Raw genomic sequence first — 20239 nt, 5'->3', positions numbered from 1 at the left:
CCCCTCACCACTGCCCTAAACCCTCACCCGCAAATCCCTGATCCCCTCACCACTGCTCGAAACCCTCACCTACACCTACCTGATCTCCTCACCTCTCCCCTAAACCCTCACCCACAACCTCCCTGATCCCCTCACATATCCCCAACCCCCACCCTCCATGGCACCCTCCCCAATCCCCTCCCCTCACACCCCACACACATCCTCCCTCATATCCCCTGCACCCACCCTCACACGCCAACACTCTCCCTGATCCCTTCCCCCAACACCCTTTCCCCACACCCTCCCCTACTTCCCGCATCCCTCCCCCGCCCTCGCACCAATAACCACCCATTCCTGCCCCTCACAAAAGACTCCTACAACATCCCCAGGAACTGTAGGTGTGAAATGACTTTGAACTGCGATGATACTGAAGTCAACAGAATGATGATGTGTCTGACATTAGTAAGAAAGAAGACTCCAGTTGAGAATGGGTACGTCAGCATCACTAACACTAGAGCGTCCACACTGTTATTAGAGCATTGAATCATAGAATTCCTACAGTGTGAAAGCAGGCCATTCAGCCCATCGAACAGCATCCCACCCAGACCTACGCCCCTGCCCTATCCCTATATTTCCCACGGCCAATCCATCTAACCTGCACATCATTTGGACTGTGGGAGGAAACTGGAGCAAATGAAACGCAGACACGGGGAGGATGAAAGGTTAGAATTGAACCCGGGTCCCTGGTGCTGAGAGGCAGCAGTGCTAACTACTGAGGCAGCATGCAGTGCAGCAGGATTCTTAATGAATAACAAGGAGTAAACAGCCTCAGGGACAGTGTATATGTGTGAACACCCACAGGCCAGTGGTACCCAAGATCTGTATTCTATACTGGCTTAAAGCACCAGATAATGCAGATCCCTCAGACAGGTACATTTACAAGAGTCTCCAAAATGAGCAGAGACAGAGATCGGAAGATGGAGAGGTTTAAGGGGAGAATTCCAGTGGGTTTAGGCTTTAGACAGCTTGAGGCCTAGCAGCCAATAGATGTTGCACTGAGCCTCAGCACTGCTGGACTTGAAAGAGATAACATAACGAGCCAGATCACATGCTCTTGCTCACTGTCCACTAAATCCAAACTGGAAAACACAAATCAGGAGAAGATCAGCTTCAGGTGTGGGATCACTTTGGGCTACATTGTGCATAAGTAATAGCTGCACAGGCAAAGTGCCAAAACTTCTCATTGCATGAATTTGCTCTTAGCATAGCTAAACTATTTTTAAAATAAATGTTCACTCTGATTTCTCTCCATGGATGCTGCCAGACCTGCTGAGCTATTTGCTTCTAAACTATTTTCTACAGTTCACACCTACCATTAATACCTATTCTGCATCTCTATCTTTCGTTTAATATCAACATTAGCACCTTTTTAGTCTTTTGCTCTGAGCATCTTCATCATCTGTTCCAGTCACTCCTCCTTTCCCTTTGCCAAATCAAAAATATCATCATTTTCTAGCCTCCATCAGTTTTGAAGAAGAGAATTGGACTCAAAATGTTAACTTGGTTTCTCTCTCCATAGATGCTGCTAGACCTGCTGAGGTTCTCCAGCTCTTTCTGTTTTTATTTCAGATTGCCAATATCTGCAGCATTTTACTTTCATTAAAGCACCAGGAGGAATGATGGTCCAGGAGTCAATATTTTCAAGTCAGGAGGAAAACGAGAAACTTGTGCTTGGTAAGACTCTGGTCAATGGGTGGCTGAGTCTTCAGGATTGACCTCAAGTTCCCAGAAGTCCCCTGATTGGCCACAGGTAGTTGAGGCCATGAGGGTAATTGAGTTGGGTGACCAATGCTGGGAGGATGGGACAGTTAGGGGCAATAGGTCATGAGATGAAGTCTCCAGGACTAAATTCAACCAGTGTTGGCAACTCTGGAGTGAATGGTGAAAGGGATAACATTCTGGTCCAAGGCCACCAGGTCTCAGAAAGGGACGAATGCTGGAACAAGTGGGACAGACCCGTCCGATTTTGTGTTCTAAATATAAACAGCCGCAAAACGGGGATGATCTGAGCATCGTCATTCTAGTGAGATTTAAGCTTTTAGCAAAGATCTGTAGCTCAGGTTGTGGGTGAGGTTGTTGAATTGTTCACCGAGCTGGCTTGTTTTGTTCAGACATTTCGTCACCATGCTAGGTAACGTCATCAATGAGGCTTCCTCTAGCAAGATCATTAACCCTCGCAGTTGGAGATCAAAGATTCACCACAGACACGTCCGGTGACACCATATGTATGTTCAGGTGTCAGGCATGTTCAGTGGGTGCCTATTCTCACCCTAAACCCAGCAAACCCCAGGGGAACACCTTCAGTGCAGTACCGAGGGAGTGCTGTGCTGTCAGAGGTACCTTCTTTCAGATGACATTATAAAGCTTCAGAGAGTGAGAAAGATCCCATGGTGCTAATTGGAAAACAATTTCCCTGTGACAGGGCCAATATTTATGCTTAATGTCAGTATGTGGTATCAGTAATGTGGTTGCTGGTTGTGGGATCTTGCTGTTCACAGCTGAGCTCCTGCGCTTCCTAAATTACAACTGAGACCACATTTCAAAATATTTAATTGACAGTACAGCCCAGAGAACATGGACCAAACTGACTCAGTCTCACATCTCAGGGACCAATCTAGTGACCCTTTGCTGTCCCACATTCAAGTGTATCCTTCCTGAAACACAGAGACCGAAGCTGACTCCATATTCTAGGGCTGATCGCATCAAATCCCTGCACTATTTTAGCCAGAGCTCTTTATTCTCGTGCCATTTTCCTTTCTTATTGCTTACAGTACCTGCACGCGCAGCTCCTGTGTTACTTGTATTGAGTTCACCCAAGGCTCTTGGAACATCAACATTTATATTTTCACAACTTGTAAAAAGTATTATGCTTCTCCAAGTGTCACACAATTATTGCACTGTCTTGTTACAAGCTCCATAGTTTCATGTTTGTCTCATGTTGTTCTAAATTATGTTCTATGTCATTACATGCACTTCACACCTCATTTGGACATATCTTTTGTCTCTTTACTGTGCCTATTGTCACTCACTTTAAGAACATCAGAACCAGGAGCGGGTATGGGCCATTCAATCGTTCAAACCTGCACCTCCATTTAATACAATCATGGCTAATCTCACCTCGCCTTCAATCCACTTTCCTGCCCTCTCTCCATAACCCTTCAACCCATTACTAATTAAAAATCTGTCCATATCCTGCATAAATTTACTCAATACACTAGCATCCACTGCACTCTGAGGGAGTGAATTCACAGATTCACGACCCTTTGAGAGCAGTAATTTCCCCTCATTGCTGTTTTAAATTTGCCACCCTTTATCCTAAAACTATAATCTCTAGTTCTAGATTGCCCCACAAGAGGAAATATCCACTCAGCATTAACTTTGTCAATCCCCTTTTAGCATCTTATATCCCTCAATTAATCTCCTCTCATTCTTCTAAACTCCAGAGATTACAGACCTAAACTGCTTAATCTCTCTTCATAAAACAAATCTTTCATCTCTGGAAATAATCTAGTGAACCTTCTCTGAACTGTCTCGTTTACATCCTTCCTCAAGTAAGGGTGACCAAAATTGTACACTTTGGTCTTGTCACCATCAAATCTTTTGCTATTTAGTTTCTCCTACCGTTCGCCCTAAACAGAATTTCCTTTAAGCTGAAAACTAATGTAAGTCCCTTACAGCCAGAAACGGGGAATAAAGAGATGGCTAATGAACTAAATTCATGATATGGAGGAGCCGGTGTTGAACTGGGGTGGACAAGGTCAGAAATCAGACAACACCAGGTTATAGTCCAACAGGTTTATTTGAAAACGCTGCTCCGAAAACTTGTGATTTCAAATAAACCTGTTGGATTATAACTTGATGTCTGATTTCTGAACTAAATTCACACTCTGTTCTGTCTTCACAAAGGAAGATACAAATAGCAAACTAGGAATGATCGGGAATACAAGGTTTAATGACAGGGAGGAACGGAATAAAATCTGTGTTAGTGGAGAAATTGATGGGGTTGAAGGCTGATAAATCCCAAAGGCCTGATAATTTACATCCTAGAGCACTTAAGGAAGTGGCCTTAGAGACCATGGGTGCATTGGTGGCCATCTTCTAAGTTTCTTTAGACTTTTTCTCCAGATTGAAGGATAGCTCATGTACCCCAATATTTAAAAAGGGAGGGAGGCAGAAAACAGGGAATTATAAATGAGTGAGTCTGACATCGGAAGTGGGAAAGATGCTAAAGTCCATTATCAAGGATTTTATAGCAGAGTACTTAGAAAACAGTGGTAGAATCAGTCATAGTCAGCATGGATTTACAAAAGGGAAACATGCTTGACAAACCTACTGGAATTTCTCGAGGATGTAACTAATGGAGTTGATCGGGGGAAGCCAACGGATGTGGTTTATTTGGACTTTCAGAAGCCCCACGTAAGAGATTAATGTGCAAAACTAAAGCACATGGAATTGGAGCTAGTGTATTGAGAGGGTTAGAAAATTGATTAGCAGGCAGGAAACAAAGAGTAGGAATAAATGGTCTTTTTCTAAATGGCAGGCAGTGACAAGTGGGGTACTACAGGGATTTTTACGAGGACCCCAGCTATTCACAATATATATTAAAGACAAAAAAAACTACAGATGCTGGAATCCAAGGTAGACAAACGGGAGGCTAGAAGAACACAACAGGCCAGGCAGCATCTGGGGAAAGGAGCAGTCAACGTTTTGGGTATTACCCTTCTTCAGGACTGGACAAGAGGGTAGAGGGAGCTGCAGATAAATATTAATGATTTAGATGAGGGAACTAAATGGAATATCTCAAAATATTTACAGATGACATAAAGCTGGGTGAAAGGGTGAGCTGTGAGGAGGACGCAGGGATGTTGCAGCGTGATTTACACAGGCTGAGTGTGTGGGCAAATGCATGGCTGATGCAGTATAATGTGGATAAATGTGAGCATATCCACTTTGGTAGCAAAAGTAAGAAGGAAGATTATTATTTGAGTGGCTGTAAATTGAGAGAGGAGAATGTTCGATGAGACCTGGGTGTCCTTGTGCACCAGTCACAAAGTAAGCGTGCAGGTGCAGCAGGTGATAAAGAAGGCAAACTGTTGGCCATCATATTGAGAGGAACAGGAACTAGGATATATTACCACAATTATACAGGGCATTGATGAGATGCACCTGCCATATTGTGGGCAGTTTTGGTCTCCTTATATGGGGAAGGATGTTCTTGCTATAGAGGGAGTGCAGCGAAGATTTATCAGCCTGATTCCTGGGATGGTGGGACTGACGTATGAGGAAAGATTGTCAGATTCACTGGAAATTAGAGGAATGAAGGGGGATCTCATAGAAACCTACAAAATTTTAAAGGGATTGAACAGATTAGACGCAGGAAGTACGTTCCTGATGGTGGGGAGTCCAGAACCAGGGGCCATAGTGTAAGGATACAGGGCAAACCTTTTAGGGGGTACAATTACAACATTTAAAAGGCATCCCAATGGGTATATGAATAGGAAGGGTTTAAAGGGATATGGGCCAAATGCTCGCAAATGGGACTAGATTAATTTAGGATATCTGGTCGGCACGGACAAGTTGGACCGTGGAAATTGTACTGTACATCTCTATGACTGAGATGACGTCAAATGTCTTCACCCAGACAGCGGTGAGCCTGTGGAATCCAGTACTACAGAAAATGGTTGAGGCCAAAAATTATGCGTTTTCAAGAATGAGGTAGATATAGCTCTTGTGGCTAAAGGGTCAGGGGAAGTGCGGGGGTGGGGGGTGGGGTGGGGGAAGGGCAGGATTAGGGTATTACGCTCGATGATTGGTCATGATCCTATTGATTGGAGGGGCAGGTTTGAGGGGTCGAATGGCCTACTCCTGCCCTCCTCTTCTATGTTTCTATGTTTTTCTCATACTGCCACTGGTTTAGAATTGCTTACATTTCAATCTCTCTTCTAATCTGATGTAAGGCTGTTGACTTGAAGCATTACCAGTGTTTCTCACCACAGGTGCTGCCTGACTTACTGAGTATTTCAGGAAGATCTTGCATTTATGTAGCACCTTTCACCATCCCAAGACATCCAATGTGCTTTGCAGACAGGGGAGTACAGTCATCCCTCATTTAGCTTGAATCCTAGAAAACGGCCTACCTGCAGAAATTACTTTTGTACAAGAAACCGTGGAAGTTGGGTTGTTACATTTCTGACCCGTAATTTTAAAATTAAAAACATATTTTAAATTACATAATAAAATTAAAAACATATTCACTGCCCTGAATCTCATTGGCCTAAAAGTCCTCTGCTTAATTCTTAATTATTTAACTCCTACTCATTTGGTTGTACAGAACTTGAGTAATGCTGAAAAAGAGACACAATTTCTCAAAGCTTTTTGTCTTGCACCTATCAATATAAAGGGGAACACGAATTTAGACTCTGTAGGAGATAAGTGCTGATTGGCTAGCAAGTGATGGCCTAGTGGTATTATTACTGGACTGTTAATCCAGAGACTAGACAACATTCTGGGGACCCAGTTCGAATCCTGCCATGGCAGGTGAATTTGAATTCAATAAATAAATATCTGGAATTAAGGATCGAATGATGACCGTGAATCCATTACCAATTGTCAGGAAAAACCCATGTGGTTCACTAATATCCTTTGGGGAAGGAAACTGCCATCCTTACCTGGTCTGGCCTACATGTGACTCCAGATCCACAAAAATGTGGGTGACTCTTAAATGCCCTCTGGGCAATTAGGGATGGGTAATGAATGCTGCCTGGCCAGCAATGCCCTCATCCCGTAAATGAATAAAGCAAGTAACAATGCCTCTAACAATCAGAGTCCCCCACTTGTGAACCAATCAGCACTCTTCTCAGCTTGTGTAAAATGTTTTTCCCCCTTTTCATTGATATTCTTGCAAATGGTCCTGATTAGTGCATGATGAAAAGTTTTGATAAAATGTGTCTTTTTTTTAAGCAATACTCAAGTAAACTCCAGCTTGTCACTTCCTGCATCCAGCTCACCATATTTCCTGATTCAGTCCTTCTCTCCTGAACACACTCACTCACCGTCCCTCCTGCTCACAGCTTGCCCTGCCTCACCACTTCCCTCCTGAGCCTTCCAGATTCCCTCCTCTCTTGCACACAGTGGATTGTGTAAACCCTTGTCTTCCAAGTCCACCAACGGAACTCAGAGCCCCTCAGAAACTACCCACCAGCTCACAGAAACTCAAGTTTCACAAGTGGCAGCTTCTTTTCCCCATCATCTCCCCATTTCAGAGATCCCACCCTCCCCCTCTGCTCGTTCTCTCTTCCTACAATGTCATTGGGGGAACTGCCAAGCAATCAGCTGTTGTCACATGATTTGGCCATCTGCATGATGCGGGATCAGGCGCCAATGGAAATTCGGTTGCAGATGGCATCGCAACTTTACAAAGCATTGATTGGCAGAGCACAGTATACTTTGCACAAGATGGTGAAGACTGTCCCAGTGGAACAGCTCCCTCTTTCCTGAGTGCTGGTGCCAGTGTCCTATTTCTCCCACTCAAATCATGGAGAGACCTGCTTTCAACCGTCTGAGCTGTATTCTATATTAATCACTCAGAGATTATTACTTTTGAGGTGTTGCTTTTTAATTTAGCTCTAAGGGACGCATCCTCCCTCAGCAGAACCTGTTATTTTACTTAGCCCTTTCTATGTCATTAGGACACACGAGAGCCACAATAATGGGATCATTCCCCTCCCGCTCCCAGTTTATCTCCAGACCTGAGGAGATGTCCTTACCACTGACAAGGAGTAATGGATTCAGGTTTTTGTTTGCAGAGAACTACATCTTTTCCTTTAATGATACTAATCTCCTCTACAACTGCATTCTGTTTTTACCCCTCCCACTGAATTGGCCTCCTACACCACAAAGCTGTGTTCAGTTTGTTCATCTGCACTGTAATCCCTGTTCTCATCCACACAAGCAGCAAACCACCATGGGCGGCATGGTTAGCACTGCTGCCTCACAGCACCAAGGACCCGGCTTTAATTCCACCCTTGGGTGTCGGTGTATGGAGTTTGCACATTCTCCCCGTGTCAGTGTGGGTTTCCGCCAGGTGCTCCAGTTTCGTCCCAAAGTCCAAAAACGTGCAGGTTAGGTGGATTGGCCAAGGGAAATGCAGGGTTATGAGGTCAGGGTGGAGGGGGGGACGAGGTGTGATGCTCTTCAGAGGGGCGGTGTGGACTGGATGGGCTGAATGACCTGCTTTCACACTTTAAGGATTCTATGAAACACCCTGAATCTACCAAGCACCTCTTTTGAGCTCAGATCCACTTAGCCCAGCTCCACCATTGCACAGAGATCTCCTGTCAAACAATCTATACTTTGGAATGAGCAGGGAGATGGAAACAGCTCATCAGCAAAACAAAGACAATCAGACTAAATGGACTACAGAGAAAAATTTCTGAAGAAGGGTCCAGACACGAAACGTCAGCTTTCCTGCTCCTCTGATGCTGCTTGGCCTGCTGTGTTCATTCAGCTCTACACCTTGTTATCTCAGATTCTCCAGCATCTGCAGTTTCTACTATATCGGAGAAAAATCATCTCTCTCAAGAGCTTGAGCAGTCAAATGATTGGAATGTGGAATGGCACAGAAACAGTGCAGATTAAAAGGAACTGCCCAGGGGGGAATGTGTATACTAACATACTATATTCATAAATATTCAGAAACAAAACCACTGCAAAGGACCCCACGCAATTAATCCCCTTCACAGATTTCTTATCAGTCACGGGTCACCAGTGTGTGCCCATACGACTAAAGGGGAAATAGAGCGAGGGCGGAGGATTTTGGCCCTCGAGAGGTAAAGAATTCAAATCATTGTTTAGATGAAATTATAACAGAGCTCTTTCACAGTTATTTCGAAACCCTCCTTTAATCCTCACCCTGCCTGCTTGCTGGAGGACATGCCCCCAAGTTAGTTGATACAACTGGCTTTTGTTGAGGGTTTGGGATTGATTGCTGTAGAAATGGAAAAAGTTGATAAATCTTTGAGGCTGGTCTCAATGGCCTTGGATACTTCTTGTCATGAAAACATCCATATTTTGATTCTCTGCTGTATGTGTAAATACATTGTTGTGTTATGTCCAGGACAAAGAGATGGCACCTTTTCAGTCTTACTGCCTGTAACTGATAACAGCCAATGTCAAACCCAGACTGAAGGCCAGGGGCATGGTGATCCAATGCTTTTTAACTGAGTTCATAACTGGGAACAGTGTAAAGATGCAGATGAAGGGAGTGATCGGGAGCTCCGGTTTAGCTGGCTGGAATGTGGAATCTTTGCCAGTAAATATACAGTGCTTCACTGAACGTTTATCAGAGCATCGTTTGTAACCTCGCAGTTGGCTGTGTGTTTGTTTAGCGTTTAACCATTAATAAATATTCAAGTGCTTAACCCCATCTCAAAATTCGCTCTTTGATACATAAGTACTGTTTGCTTACACTCCATCAATGACAGAAAAAAGACATCTTGTCAACATTTTCGAATCGAAAATAGCAGGTTTTAAACACAAAACAGAATCATCATCATAGAATCCCGACAGTGTGGAAACAGGCCCTTCAGCCCAACAAGTCCACACCAACCCTAGAAGCATCCCACCCTGACCCACCCCCCAAAACCCACTGAAGCTGCACATCCCTGAACAATATGGGCAACTTAGCATGGCCTATCCACCTAACTTGCAAATCATTGGACCCTGGGAAGAAACCGGAGCACCTGGAGGAAACCCACACAGACATGGGGAGAATCTGCAAACTCCAAACAGACAGTCGCCCGAGGGTAGAATTGAACCCGGGTCCCTGGCGCCGTGAGGCAGCAGTGCTAACCACTGAGCCACCATGCCACCCGTGCTCTGTATTAGCCAATCAAGGTGTACTGGGGTTAATGTGTGATAATAACAGATTCTGGGAGTGAGTTACAAGCTGGAATCTAAACAAATGCATTTCTTAAGGGACTTTAGGATTAAACTTTGTCCCACATACTTGAACTGCAGGTGGTCCTTGGCGCTCCTGGTTTTGGCCATGAAACGTTCAGCCAGCTTCTCCAGGTTCTTCGAGTAGTCCATCTCGATCTCGGATTTTTTCCGGAAGAAGTCCTGCAGATCCTGGAGGAGCTGCACCCTGGCCTCTGACTGCTGGTCCAGACATTTCAGCTGTTCCAGGAGCTGAGCTCGGATTTCTGCAGCAAGACAAAGAAAGAGGTTAAGAGGTTAGGAAACAAGCAAAGCAGAGCCGGTCAGTCTGCTCAGTCTGTTTTCAGGTCTATCCCTGCTTTTCGGAAATGTAAAAAACGAGGGCAACAGGCGTGGGCCCAATGGCCCCTGAGGGAACCATCTGCTCCACCATTTTGAGGAGCTTTGTGTAGCTCAGACCTCCAGTGTTGACACAGATCTCACACTGGCTGCACCTCACAGCACCTCTGCCTCAAAATCTGCAGCTTGTCATTAAACAGTGAGATACAGAACAATCACAATTAAGGCACAAAAGCAGAAATTCCTGAAGAAACTCAGCAGGTCTGGCATCTGTGGAGAGAGAAACGTTCGAAACAGTAACTCTGTTTTCTCTCTCCACAGATGCTGCCAGACTTGCTGAGTTTCACCAGCAATTTCTACTTTAGTCTCATTTCCAGCATCTACAGTTCTTTAATTTAAACACAATTAAGGGTTAGATTGAATGGAGCCAGGCACTATAGGCCGTGTATGACTGTTATGTTGCCAGCTGATGGTGCATCTGCAAATACCAGGTCCCACTGTGAAATGTGGCTTGATTGATCGTATTTTGTTTTCCCTTTCCCTTGTGTAATAACCTTCTCCTTATACCAAATTTGCAGCTTGGCATGTCTACATTGCAGTGAAAGACTGCCACCTCACCAAAAACAACAAAATATGATCTACTGAACCAGGTTTTATCCTGGGATTTGACTTGTCCAGTCATAACATTGGCTGAGATCATAACTATGAGGCCTTCCCATGATTTTACGTTGAATCCTCGGTATCAGTTGCTGTTGGACCAGATAGAAAGAAATCAAGCAGGCAAAGGGAAAAACTTCACAGTCACGTAAAACAAAGGCAGCAAAATAAATGTCTCAGAGTACAGAAAACCCATTCCACTCTTGGCCACAACAATCAATATCATTTTCCATCTCTGAGCACAAGTTTAATTTGCTCTGATCTCAGAGGCCAATGGGAAGTCTCCCTAATGATCTCCCTTCCCTCTGGATGGCTTCAGTTAAGCACAACTTGTAGATTGCATCTTTGAGATAACAATAACATCTCATTAGTTTCTTCCCTTTCAAGTCTGAAGTAGTGATCTCCTGGGGACTACAGACGAGGCAAGCAGCCTGCTTCCAGGCCTCGGTTAGGGTTTGGATGGAAAACCAATTAACAATTTAAGGTTGGGGGCACGTCATTTATCAAGCCATCCTCTTCTAACACAATATTCACTCAGTTTTCTGATTCTTCTCTGAAACACAGCCAAGAAATCCTCATAAACATTAACTGAAAGCAAATGGTCACCAACCAGGTATCAGGGTTCACGTCCAGATTTTTGTTATGAGGTAACAACAAGTTACATCTCCTGCTTTTATAAAATTTATCAAGTTTAAAAAAAACCTCTCAGGCAGAGTTTAATAAGAAGACTGACAATACATGCAGCACAATAAAAATAAACACACAGTTTGCTACAGCCAAAACTTCAGGATTTGGTGATGACGACGGGTCAGTGAAGGCTGGCACAGCCTCTGCTGAACTGCTATGTGTTCCTGTTTCAGCAAGTCTTCCCTAGCAGGCAACCACACTTTCCTGTCTCAAATCCCCACATGCAACAATGCTGCTTTAGAAACTGCTCAAGTCTTTAAGAGGCAAAACATTCGTCATGACAGAACTGAGCTTCTTATAAAAAACAATCGTTGCTTCTCCTGACTGCCCTCTTCTTCACAGTTCCACTTCCTTTGTGCAGAATTCTCTCTTTGCTGGTTGTGGTTAGAACTCGTCATCTTGTAAGTCATCGAAATGGTAGAGAAATCAGCTCCACAGGCTCGACGCCCCTCTCTCTGGAATTTTGTTTTTGCTCCCATTTTGCATTCCATCGCTGAATCTTCAATGAAACATTTCTGCAGCAAATCATTCCCTACCCGCACTCCCTTCACAAACTAGCTCCTCTTTTCACAAGGTGCTGAGTTCTTGTTAGTTTGCAATTCCAATTGCCTCTCTCTGAAATTCCTTTTCTTCACCATGTTGACTAGTCGACCACGAGGGGCCTCATATCTGATCCCCGTGTTCTTCTCAGCCAGCACCAGCAAAATAATCAGTGGCCCTTTCAACACTCTCTGACAAAGACTGTGCCCTGAACCCACCAACACGTTATCCATTGTCCTCAGAGGGAGAAAAGACAGAAGGAAAAAGCCATTGACCAATGAGAAAAATACTCCGCAAAAGCTCATCCTCATGTCTGAATTTCGCATTGAAGTCTTTTGAGGTAGCATCACCATTACAAGGGAGCTGTGGATGAAGGAGAACATCACTTTCCAAAATGTGGAAATAAATTGAGTGTTACCCACAATCTATGAACAAAAAAATGGATTAAAAATCTTCAGGAGAGTCTGAGCTCTGTGATTTAGTTGATGCCTTTCCTTTTTAATTTTACATCTCAGAAGGAGGCCATTCAGCCCTCATTTTCCCATGCCAGCCCACTGCAAGAGCTGCCCAATTTAATCCATGCCCTGTGCTTCTTTCTATAAAGCTCCAAACCTGGTGAATGCTGTGGTGTAGTGGCAATAACTTGTAATCCAGAGCCCCAAGCTAATAAAGAACAAAGAACACTACAGCACAGGAATGGGCCCTTCGGCCCACCAAGCCTGCGCTGACACATGATGCCTTTCTAAACTAAAAGCCTTATGCCTCTCTGCAGTCTGTCGCCCTCTATTCCCCATCTATTCATCTATCTGTCAAGGTGCCTTTTAAACACTGTTGTTGTATCCACCCCCACCACCTCCCCCAGCAGTGCATTCCAGGCACTTACCATCCTCTGTGTAAAAAAACCTGCCTCTCACATCTGCTTTAAACTTACCCCCTTTTACCTTAAACCTATATCCCACAGTAACTGACATTTCTACTCTGGGAAAAAGACTCCAAATATCCATCCTATCCATGCCCCTGATAATTTTATAAACGCTTATCAGGTCGCCCATCAGCCTTTGACCTTCAAGTGAAAACAAACTGAGTTTGTCTAATCTCTCCTCATAGCTAATACCCTCCAAAAATGGCAACATCCTGGTTAACCTTTTATGTACTGTGTCCAAAGCCTCCATATCTTTCTGGGAGTGTGAGGAACAGAACTGTACACAATATTCCAAATGTGGCCTAACTAAAGTTCTATACAGCTTAAAACATGACTTGCCAATTTTTATACTCTATGTCCCGATCAATGAAGGTAAACATGTTATATGCCTTCTTGATCACTTTATCCACTTGTATTGCTACTTTCAGCAAACTGTGGGCCCATGTGCCTAGATCCCTCTAGGCTTCTAAGGGTTCTGCTATTTAGTGTACACTTCCCTCTTGCATTAGATCTTCCAAAATGCATCACCTCACATTTGTCTGGATTAAACTCCATCTGCCCAAGTCTCCAGGCTATCTATATGCTGCTGTATCCTCTACCAATCCTCCTCACTATCCACAGCTCCCCCAATTTTTGTGTCATCTGCAAACTTACTAATCAGACTATCTACACGCCGCTCCCCCCAAATCATTTAAATTTCTATGTTACAAACAACAGGGGTCCCAGCACTGATCCCTGCAGAACACCCCAGGTCTCAGATCTCCAGTCAAAAAAACACCCTTCCACTACACTCTGTCTTCTATGACCATAAGCTAGTTCTGTCTCCATCTTAGCAGTTTATACGGATCCCATGTGACTTATTTCTTGTATCAGCCTGCCACAAGGAACCTTGTCAGATGCCTTGCTAAGGTCCATACAGACAACATCTACCGTCCTACCATCATCCGTCATCTTTGACACTTTCCCACAAACTCAATCAGGTTTGTGAGATAGGACCTCCTCCACACAAAGCCATGCTGCCTGTTGTTAATCAGTCCAGATTTTTCTCAATGCAAATAAATCCTGTCCCTAAGAATCTTCTCCTATAATTTCCATACCACTGATGTAAGTCTCACCAGCCTGTAATTTCCTGGATTATCCCTGTTGCCCTTCTTAACCAAAGGAACAATGTTGGCTATTCTCCAGTCCTCTGGGACCTCTCCTGTTACCAAAGAGGTTCCAAAAATTTACAAAAATTTCAAACAAGGCCCCAGCAATTTCTCCCTCACATCTCTCAGCACTCTGGAATAGATGCCATCAGGTCCTTGGGGACTTGTCAACCGCAATGCTTTTCAAAACACACAACACCTCCTCCTTCTTTATACTGACATGCCCCAGAATATCAACATACCCCTCCGAAGACTCTCCATCCACCATGTCCTTCTCCTCTGCTAATGCTGATGCAAAGTATTCAGAAGGACCTCACCCACATCCTCCAGCTCCACTCATGAATTCCCTCCTTTGACCTTGCGTAGATCTACCCTTTCCCAAGCTACCCTCTTGCTCCTCATATATATGCAAAAAAAGCCTTATGATTTCCTTTAAACCTGTTTGCCAAGATTATTTCATGGCCCTTTTAGCCCTCCTAACTCCTTGTTTAAGTACTTTAATGTTGGATTTGAATGGGTGAAGGTATGATGGGCTGAAAAGTCTCTTTTCATACTGTAACTTTTCTTTGGCAAGCCACCATGGTGAATGGTGCAATTTAAGTTTGATAATAATCCAGAATTTAGAGTTGCAAGCCTTATAACAACAACATAACCACTGTCAATTGTTGTAAAAACCCATCTGATTCACTAACGTCCTTTACAGAAGGAAACTGTCATCCTTACCTGGTCTGGGTATATGTGACTCCAGACCCAAAGCAATCTTACAATTTTTCAGAAAGCATTCTATCCGGACGCATCGCAGCGTGGTATAGCAACTGCTGTTCCCAAGACCAAAAAATATTACAGAGAGCTCTGACCACAGCCTAGTTCATCTCACAAACCAGCCCTCCATCCATTCACTCCGTCTATACTCCCCGCTGCCTTGGGAAAGCAGCCAACATAATCAAAGGCCCCTCCCACCCCAATTATACTCTCTTCCACCCTCTTCCATCAGGCAGAAGATATAAAAGTTTGCATACACGTACATACAGATTCAAGAACAGCTTCTTGCTTCTTTCTCACTGTTATCAGACTTTTAAACGGACATCAACAACACTGATTTACAGCGTCCGCAGTTCTTTTAGTTTTTTTTAAATGGACATCTTTAACGTTAATGCTGATCTCTCTCTGCACCTTCTCAGCAGCTGTAACACTGTACCCTGCACTCGGTTCTGTTACCCTGATGCACCTGTACAGTATGGTCTGCCTGTAAAGCACATAAGACAATGCTCTTCACTGTAATACGGTAAACATGACAGTAACAAATCAAATAAAATCAAACATGGCTTGCTCTCTAAAATGGCCTAGAGAGTCACTCAGTTTAAGGATAACAAATACCACATTTGCCTGTGATGCCCACATCCCATACAAGGATAAAGAAAGAAAAACCAGTTCTTATGTCCTGGGTCAACCTTATTGGAATCGAGCATCCCAGATCATAACAACCACCCTCTCACCTCCGTTCACCAAGTTTGAAAAATTAACTCTTTGACAATGAAAAATCCCAAAGCAACATCAGATGCTGATATGGCAGAGAATTAAACAGTCAGTATGAGCAAACTGCCCAACACTGAGATTAACACAGAAACATATTGCTCAAAAGCTAAGTTTAGCTCCATCAGGAATTTCTAGTTTTGAGCTCTGCACAGATTTAAGAAGCACTCCTTCAGGCCAGTTCCAGGCTCTGTTTGGACATGTTTGCAGCTCTTGTTGTTGTAAATAGGCATGTTTTGCAGCTTCTTGGCTTATGTTCAGGAAAGGGACAGCAAACCACAGGATGTGGTGGAAGTAGAGTCCTTGGTAGGCAATGGGGGTGTGCCTGTGTGTGTGTCTGTGCATGTATGTGTCTGTGTGTATGTCTGTGTGTGTGTGTGTCTGTGTGTGTCTGTGTCTGTGTATGTGAATGTGTCCGTATGTGTGTGTGTGTGTCTGTACGTGTGTCTGTGTGTGTGTATGCAAGTGTGTCTGTGTGCGTGTGCGTGTGTGTCTGTGTGCGTTTGGGAGGAGGAGGAGGATATGGGCATCTGAAGGTATTTCCTTTACAGTTGACGGACAATCAGTTATTCTTGGCAGCCTTAGCAATGCAGTGATCTTTGCCCACAGGGTTTTCCATCATGTCTACATTACTGTATTACTGTATTCCTGAAATATGCTGCAGCGAGTCTCAAACTAATTCTTTGCAGCACAACCCCCAGGGCAAAAAGAACCATCAATTTGGCACAAATTATCAGTTTTACTGAAAGAGGTGCAACAATGCCAGGAGAAGGCTAATACGTTCAACAAGCAAAGAAGCAGCATCTGTTCTAGGAGGGGCATTAGAGATGTGGCTGTCTTGGGTGTGTTTGATGGGGACAGTGTAGAGGGAGCTTTACTCTGTATCTAACCCCTCTAATAATCTAATGAATTTTTAATGAATGCATGGGAGAGTCTCAGACCAGACGGCGTAGTCTCAGAATAAAAGGGCACCATTTTCAGACTGAGACGAGAAGGAATTTCTTCTCTCTGAGGCTTGTGAGTCTTTGAAACTCCTTGCCACAGAGAGCTGTGGGGGCAGAGTCCTTGTGTATATTTAAGGCTGAGATACATTCTTGATCAGTCAGGGAATCAAAGGTTATGGGGAAAGTGCAGGAAAGCAGATATGAGGACGTCAGATCAGCCACGATCCTTCTGAATGGCTAAGCAAACTCGAGGGGCTGACCGGCCTACTCCTGTCTTATTTCCTATCATCATGTGGTTAACTCTGTGTGCAAAATGTCCCCGACAGATGACAAATAATATATCATTTGGCTTTGATGAGTATCAATATATTAAGCCATGTTTTCACAGTTTCCAGCATTAACCATGTGGTGTGATTGGGTGGTGGTGTGAATTCAGGACGTTTGGAGAGGTGGGAAGTGGTGTTGATGATAGACAGTCAATGTATTCTTACCACCGTCAGCACTGTTAGTTGTGAATCGTGTAATGACTGCAGGCTTCTCCTTGGCAGCAGGGTTCAGCCACATTGACTCCAGGAGGGAATTCATAGAATCATACAGTAGAGAAGAGGCCCTTCCGCCCATTGAGTCTGCATTGGCAAAAATTACTCTAAATTTACACTAGTCCCATTTTCCAGCTCTTGGTCCATAGTCTTGTTATGTTATGACATTTCAAGTGCTCATCCACATAATTTTTGAAGGTTGTGGTGTTTCCTGCCTCAATCTGTACCCTGCCAGGCACCAAATACCTTAGAAAATGGTCAGTCTCAATGCCAAGAAAAAACAGAGAGGATCTGTAACATGAACAACTCCTTCTGTCGAACCACAGTAAACCAGATAGCAAATCTCTCAACAGCTCCAATTTTAAGCAGAGAATACGGTAACATCATGACTTCACCACAAGACTCAAGAATTCATCTCACAATCAACGCAGTTTCCAATCTTTCATTTACACTAAACTGTCTCTTTGCAAATATTAGGAATTACGAACAAAATCACCTTTTCTGAGTATCATAAAATAACACAGAAAGAAGCTATTCAGCCCACCTTTACTGTACTGACTCTGACAGACGTATCCAATGAGTCTTACTTTACCCATTCTCTTTGCACAGAGCCTTCCAATGTTCTTTGCTTTTCAAGTATTTACCTTTTTTCTATTTTGTAGGTTACTTCTGAATCTGTTTCCACTGTCCTTTCTGGTCACTACTCATTTTGTTAAAAGTATCAAGTTTTAAATACCTTTACAAAGGCGTACATACACGGTCTTTATCGCAGAATGTTTCATTCTCTCTCGTGTCTTCACAAAAATAAAACTGCTGTCACCCACAACCCAGACACGAGATCTAAAGAGGACAGCCTGATACACTGTGACCCAACACAGAATTAGTCCCTCCCCCAGGTCCATTCTGATGAGGATTATTCAAGGTTTCAGTTTTAGCTTCCTCAATCAGGCAACCACTTGGTAGAGAATGAAATTTACAAGTGAGATGTGCAACACACTTCTAAAATCAGCCACAATGATCAGCATTCAGCTGCCTCCTATTCAGAAGCAAAGCAGGCAATTTTTAAAAAATCCAACTTCCCCTATTCTCAAAAATCACTGGGAAAAATATACAGGCTCAAAAAGGGGAACTTAGGGAATCTCCCTATTCTTAAGGAATCTCCCTAATCAAACGTGAACTAAAAGTTGAAGGTGGAGCTATTTGTTGCTATCATTGTGAGGAAAGCATCATAAATAGTCTTAAGACTAAACATAGCTGAATTTAAAACTGCCACTTGGCCAAAAACCTCTGCTTCTTCCGTAGGCCAGGTACAAACTCCCCTATCCTGGGTTGTATCCATCCTTTCTCAATGTTTTAGGGAAACTGTTAGCTGGACTGGAGAAATTTGTTCAGGGATTTGGGAAAGGCATGCGATAGTTACATAGCAATGACCTCATTGAAAGGCCAGGCAGTGGAGAGGGAGGTTTCTTGCTGCATGGAGTATATTTAGAGTTGACTTATTGAGCATGATAAGAAAGTGAGATGATGATTTTTGGACAGATAATTTAAAACTACATGACACAGAGAATAGTGGTGTGGAGATAGGTTAAGAGAGCAAACTCAAATGGGAGTTGGATATATTATTTGGCACAGCTGGTGATTAACAGGTAAGGGCACAAGTAATATGTGGGATTTTACCATGTTTGAGACCAAAATAGACTTTTCCAATCTTATGCACCCTCAACTTTCTCTGTGACCCTGAAGCTTCAGGACAAACTCTCTGTCTAACATCATCACCATTTGTTCAGCTTTTACCAATTGCCTTTGTCAGTTTGATAATTCAGAGACCCAGTAGCTCAAGTAGGGGGCTGTTAAACAGCAAATGCTTTTAATCCTAAATAAAAAGCCCAAGACTCATTCAGTTTACGATTCTTTTCCACAAGGTGGATAGAGTCAAAACTGTGATAAATCAGAGTAATACAGGATTCAAAGAATAGCAATAAAAAACCAAAACAACTGCGGATGCTGTAAATCAGAAACAAAAACAAAAGTTGCTGGAAAAGCTGGGAGAGTGGACCAAGAGGCTTCCCCCTTGCCCTAACCTACTATGCCACCAGCATCCACATCCAGAAGATCATCAGACACCATTTCCATCACCTCCTGCGAGATGCCACCACCTGACACACGTTCCCCTCCCCTCCCTTGTCTGCCTACTGCAGGAACCATTCTCTCTGGGACACCCTGGTCCACTCTTCCTTCACTCCTAGTACCCCGCAAACCTCTCCCCCCCATAGCCCCTTGGCACCTTCCCCTACAACTGAATGTGTAACACATGCCAGTTTTCTTCCTCCCTCTTCAGTATCCAAGGCCCCAAACATACTTTCCATGTGAAAAAGCACTTTACTTCCCACAATCGAGTCTACTGCTTTTGCTGCTCACAATGTGGTCTCCTCTGCACTGGGGAAATGAAGCATAGACTGGATGACCGCTTCGCAGAATATCTACATTCTGCCCGCAAAAAAGACCCTGAGCTTCCAGTTGCCTGCGACTTCAACATACCATCCAATTCCCTGGCCAACATCTCTGTCTCTGGCTTGCTGCAGTGTTCCAGCAAAGCTTAGCACAAGCTGGAAGAACACCACCTCATTTTCCACTTGGGGACCCTGCAGCCCTCCGGACTCAATATTGAGTTCAATAATTTTAGGGCCTGAACTCTCCCTCATCCTAACCCCTACCCCACACACCAGGCCTTGTTATCACATAGCCTGCCATTACACACTACCTATTTTTAGTCACTAACAGTTAACAGCTATTCATTCTCCTAGATAGATCATTATCCACTCCTTTGTCTATCCAGCTGCTCTTCTTGCTCTTTGCGCTCTGTCCTCACCTATTTTTTATTCCTTACCCCCTATCCCCACCCTATCTTCAGCATACAAACTGACATTTTCCTAACTACCATCAGTCCTGCGGTCT

At 43.8% G+C, this 20239-nt stretch overlaps 1 protein-coding gene across 2 annotated transcripts in view; it reads right to left on the bottom strand.

Annotated features, from left to right (window-relative positions):
* Positions 1–10236, bottom strand: part of srgap2 (SLIT-ROBO Rho GTPase activating protein 2) — a 98616-nt gene extending 88380 nt beyond the window's left edge. For both annotated transcript variants that reach the window (XM_048612088.1, XM_048612089.1), the window contains exon 1: positions 10046–10236. In XM_048612088.1, the coding sequence (XP_048468045.1) occupies positions 10046–10128 (83 nt within the window). In that variant the 5' untranslated portion in view covers positions 10129–10236. The remainder of the gene's footprint in view (positions 1–10045) is intronic.
* Positions 10237–20239: the final 10003 nt, after the last annotated feature.

Source organism: Rhincodon typus, chromosome 25, assembly GCF_021869965.1.
Source record: "Rhincodon typus isolate 14 chromosome 25, sRhiTyp1.1, whole genome shotgun sequence".
Lineage (NCBI taxonomy): Eukaryota > Metazoa > Chordata > Chondrichthyes > Orectolobiformes > Rhincodontidae > Rhincodon > Rhincodon typus.
The sequence above is the reverse complement of the archived record's forward strand: the minus strand, read 5'-3'. Positions and strand labels throughout refer to the sequence as shown.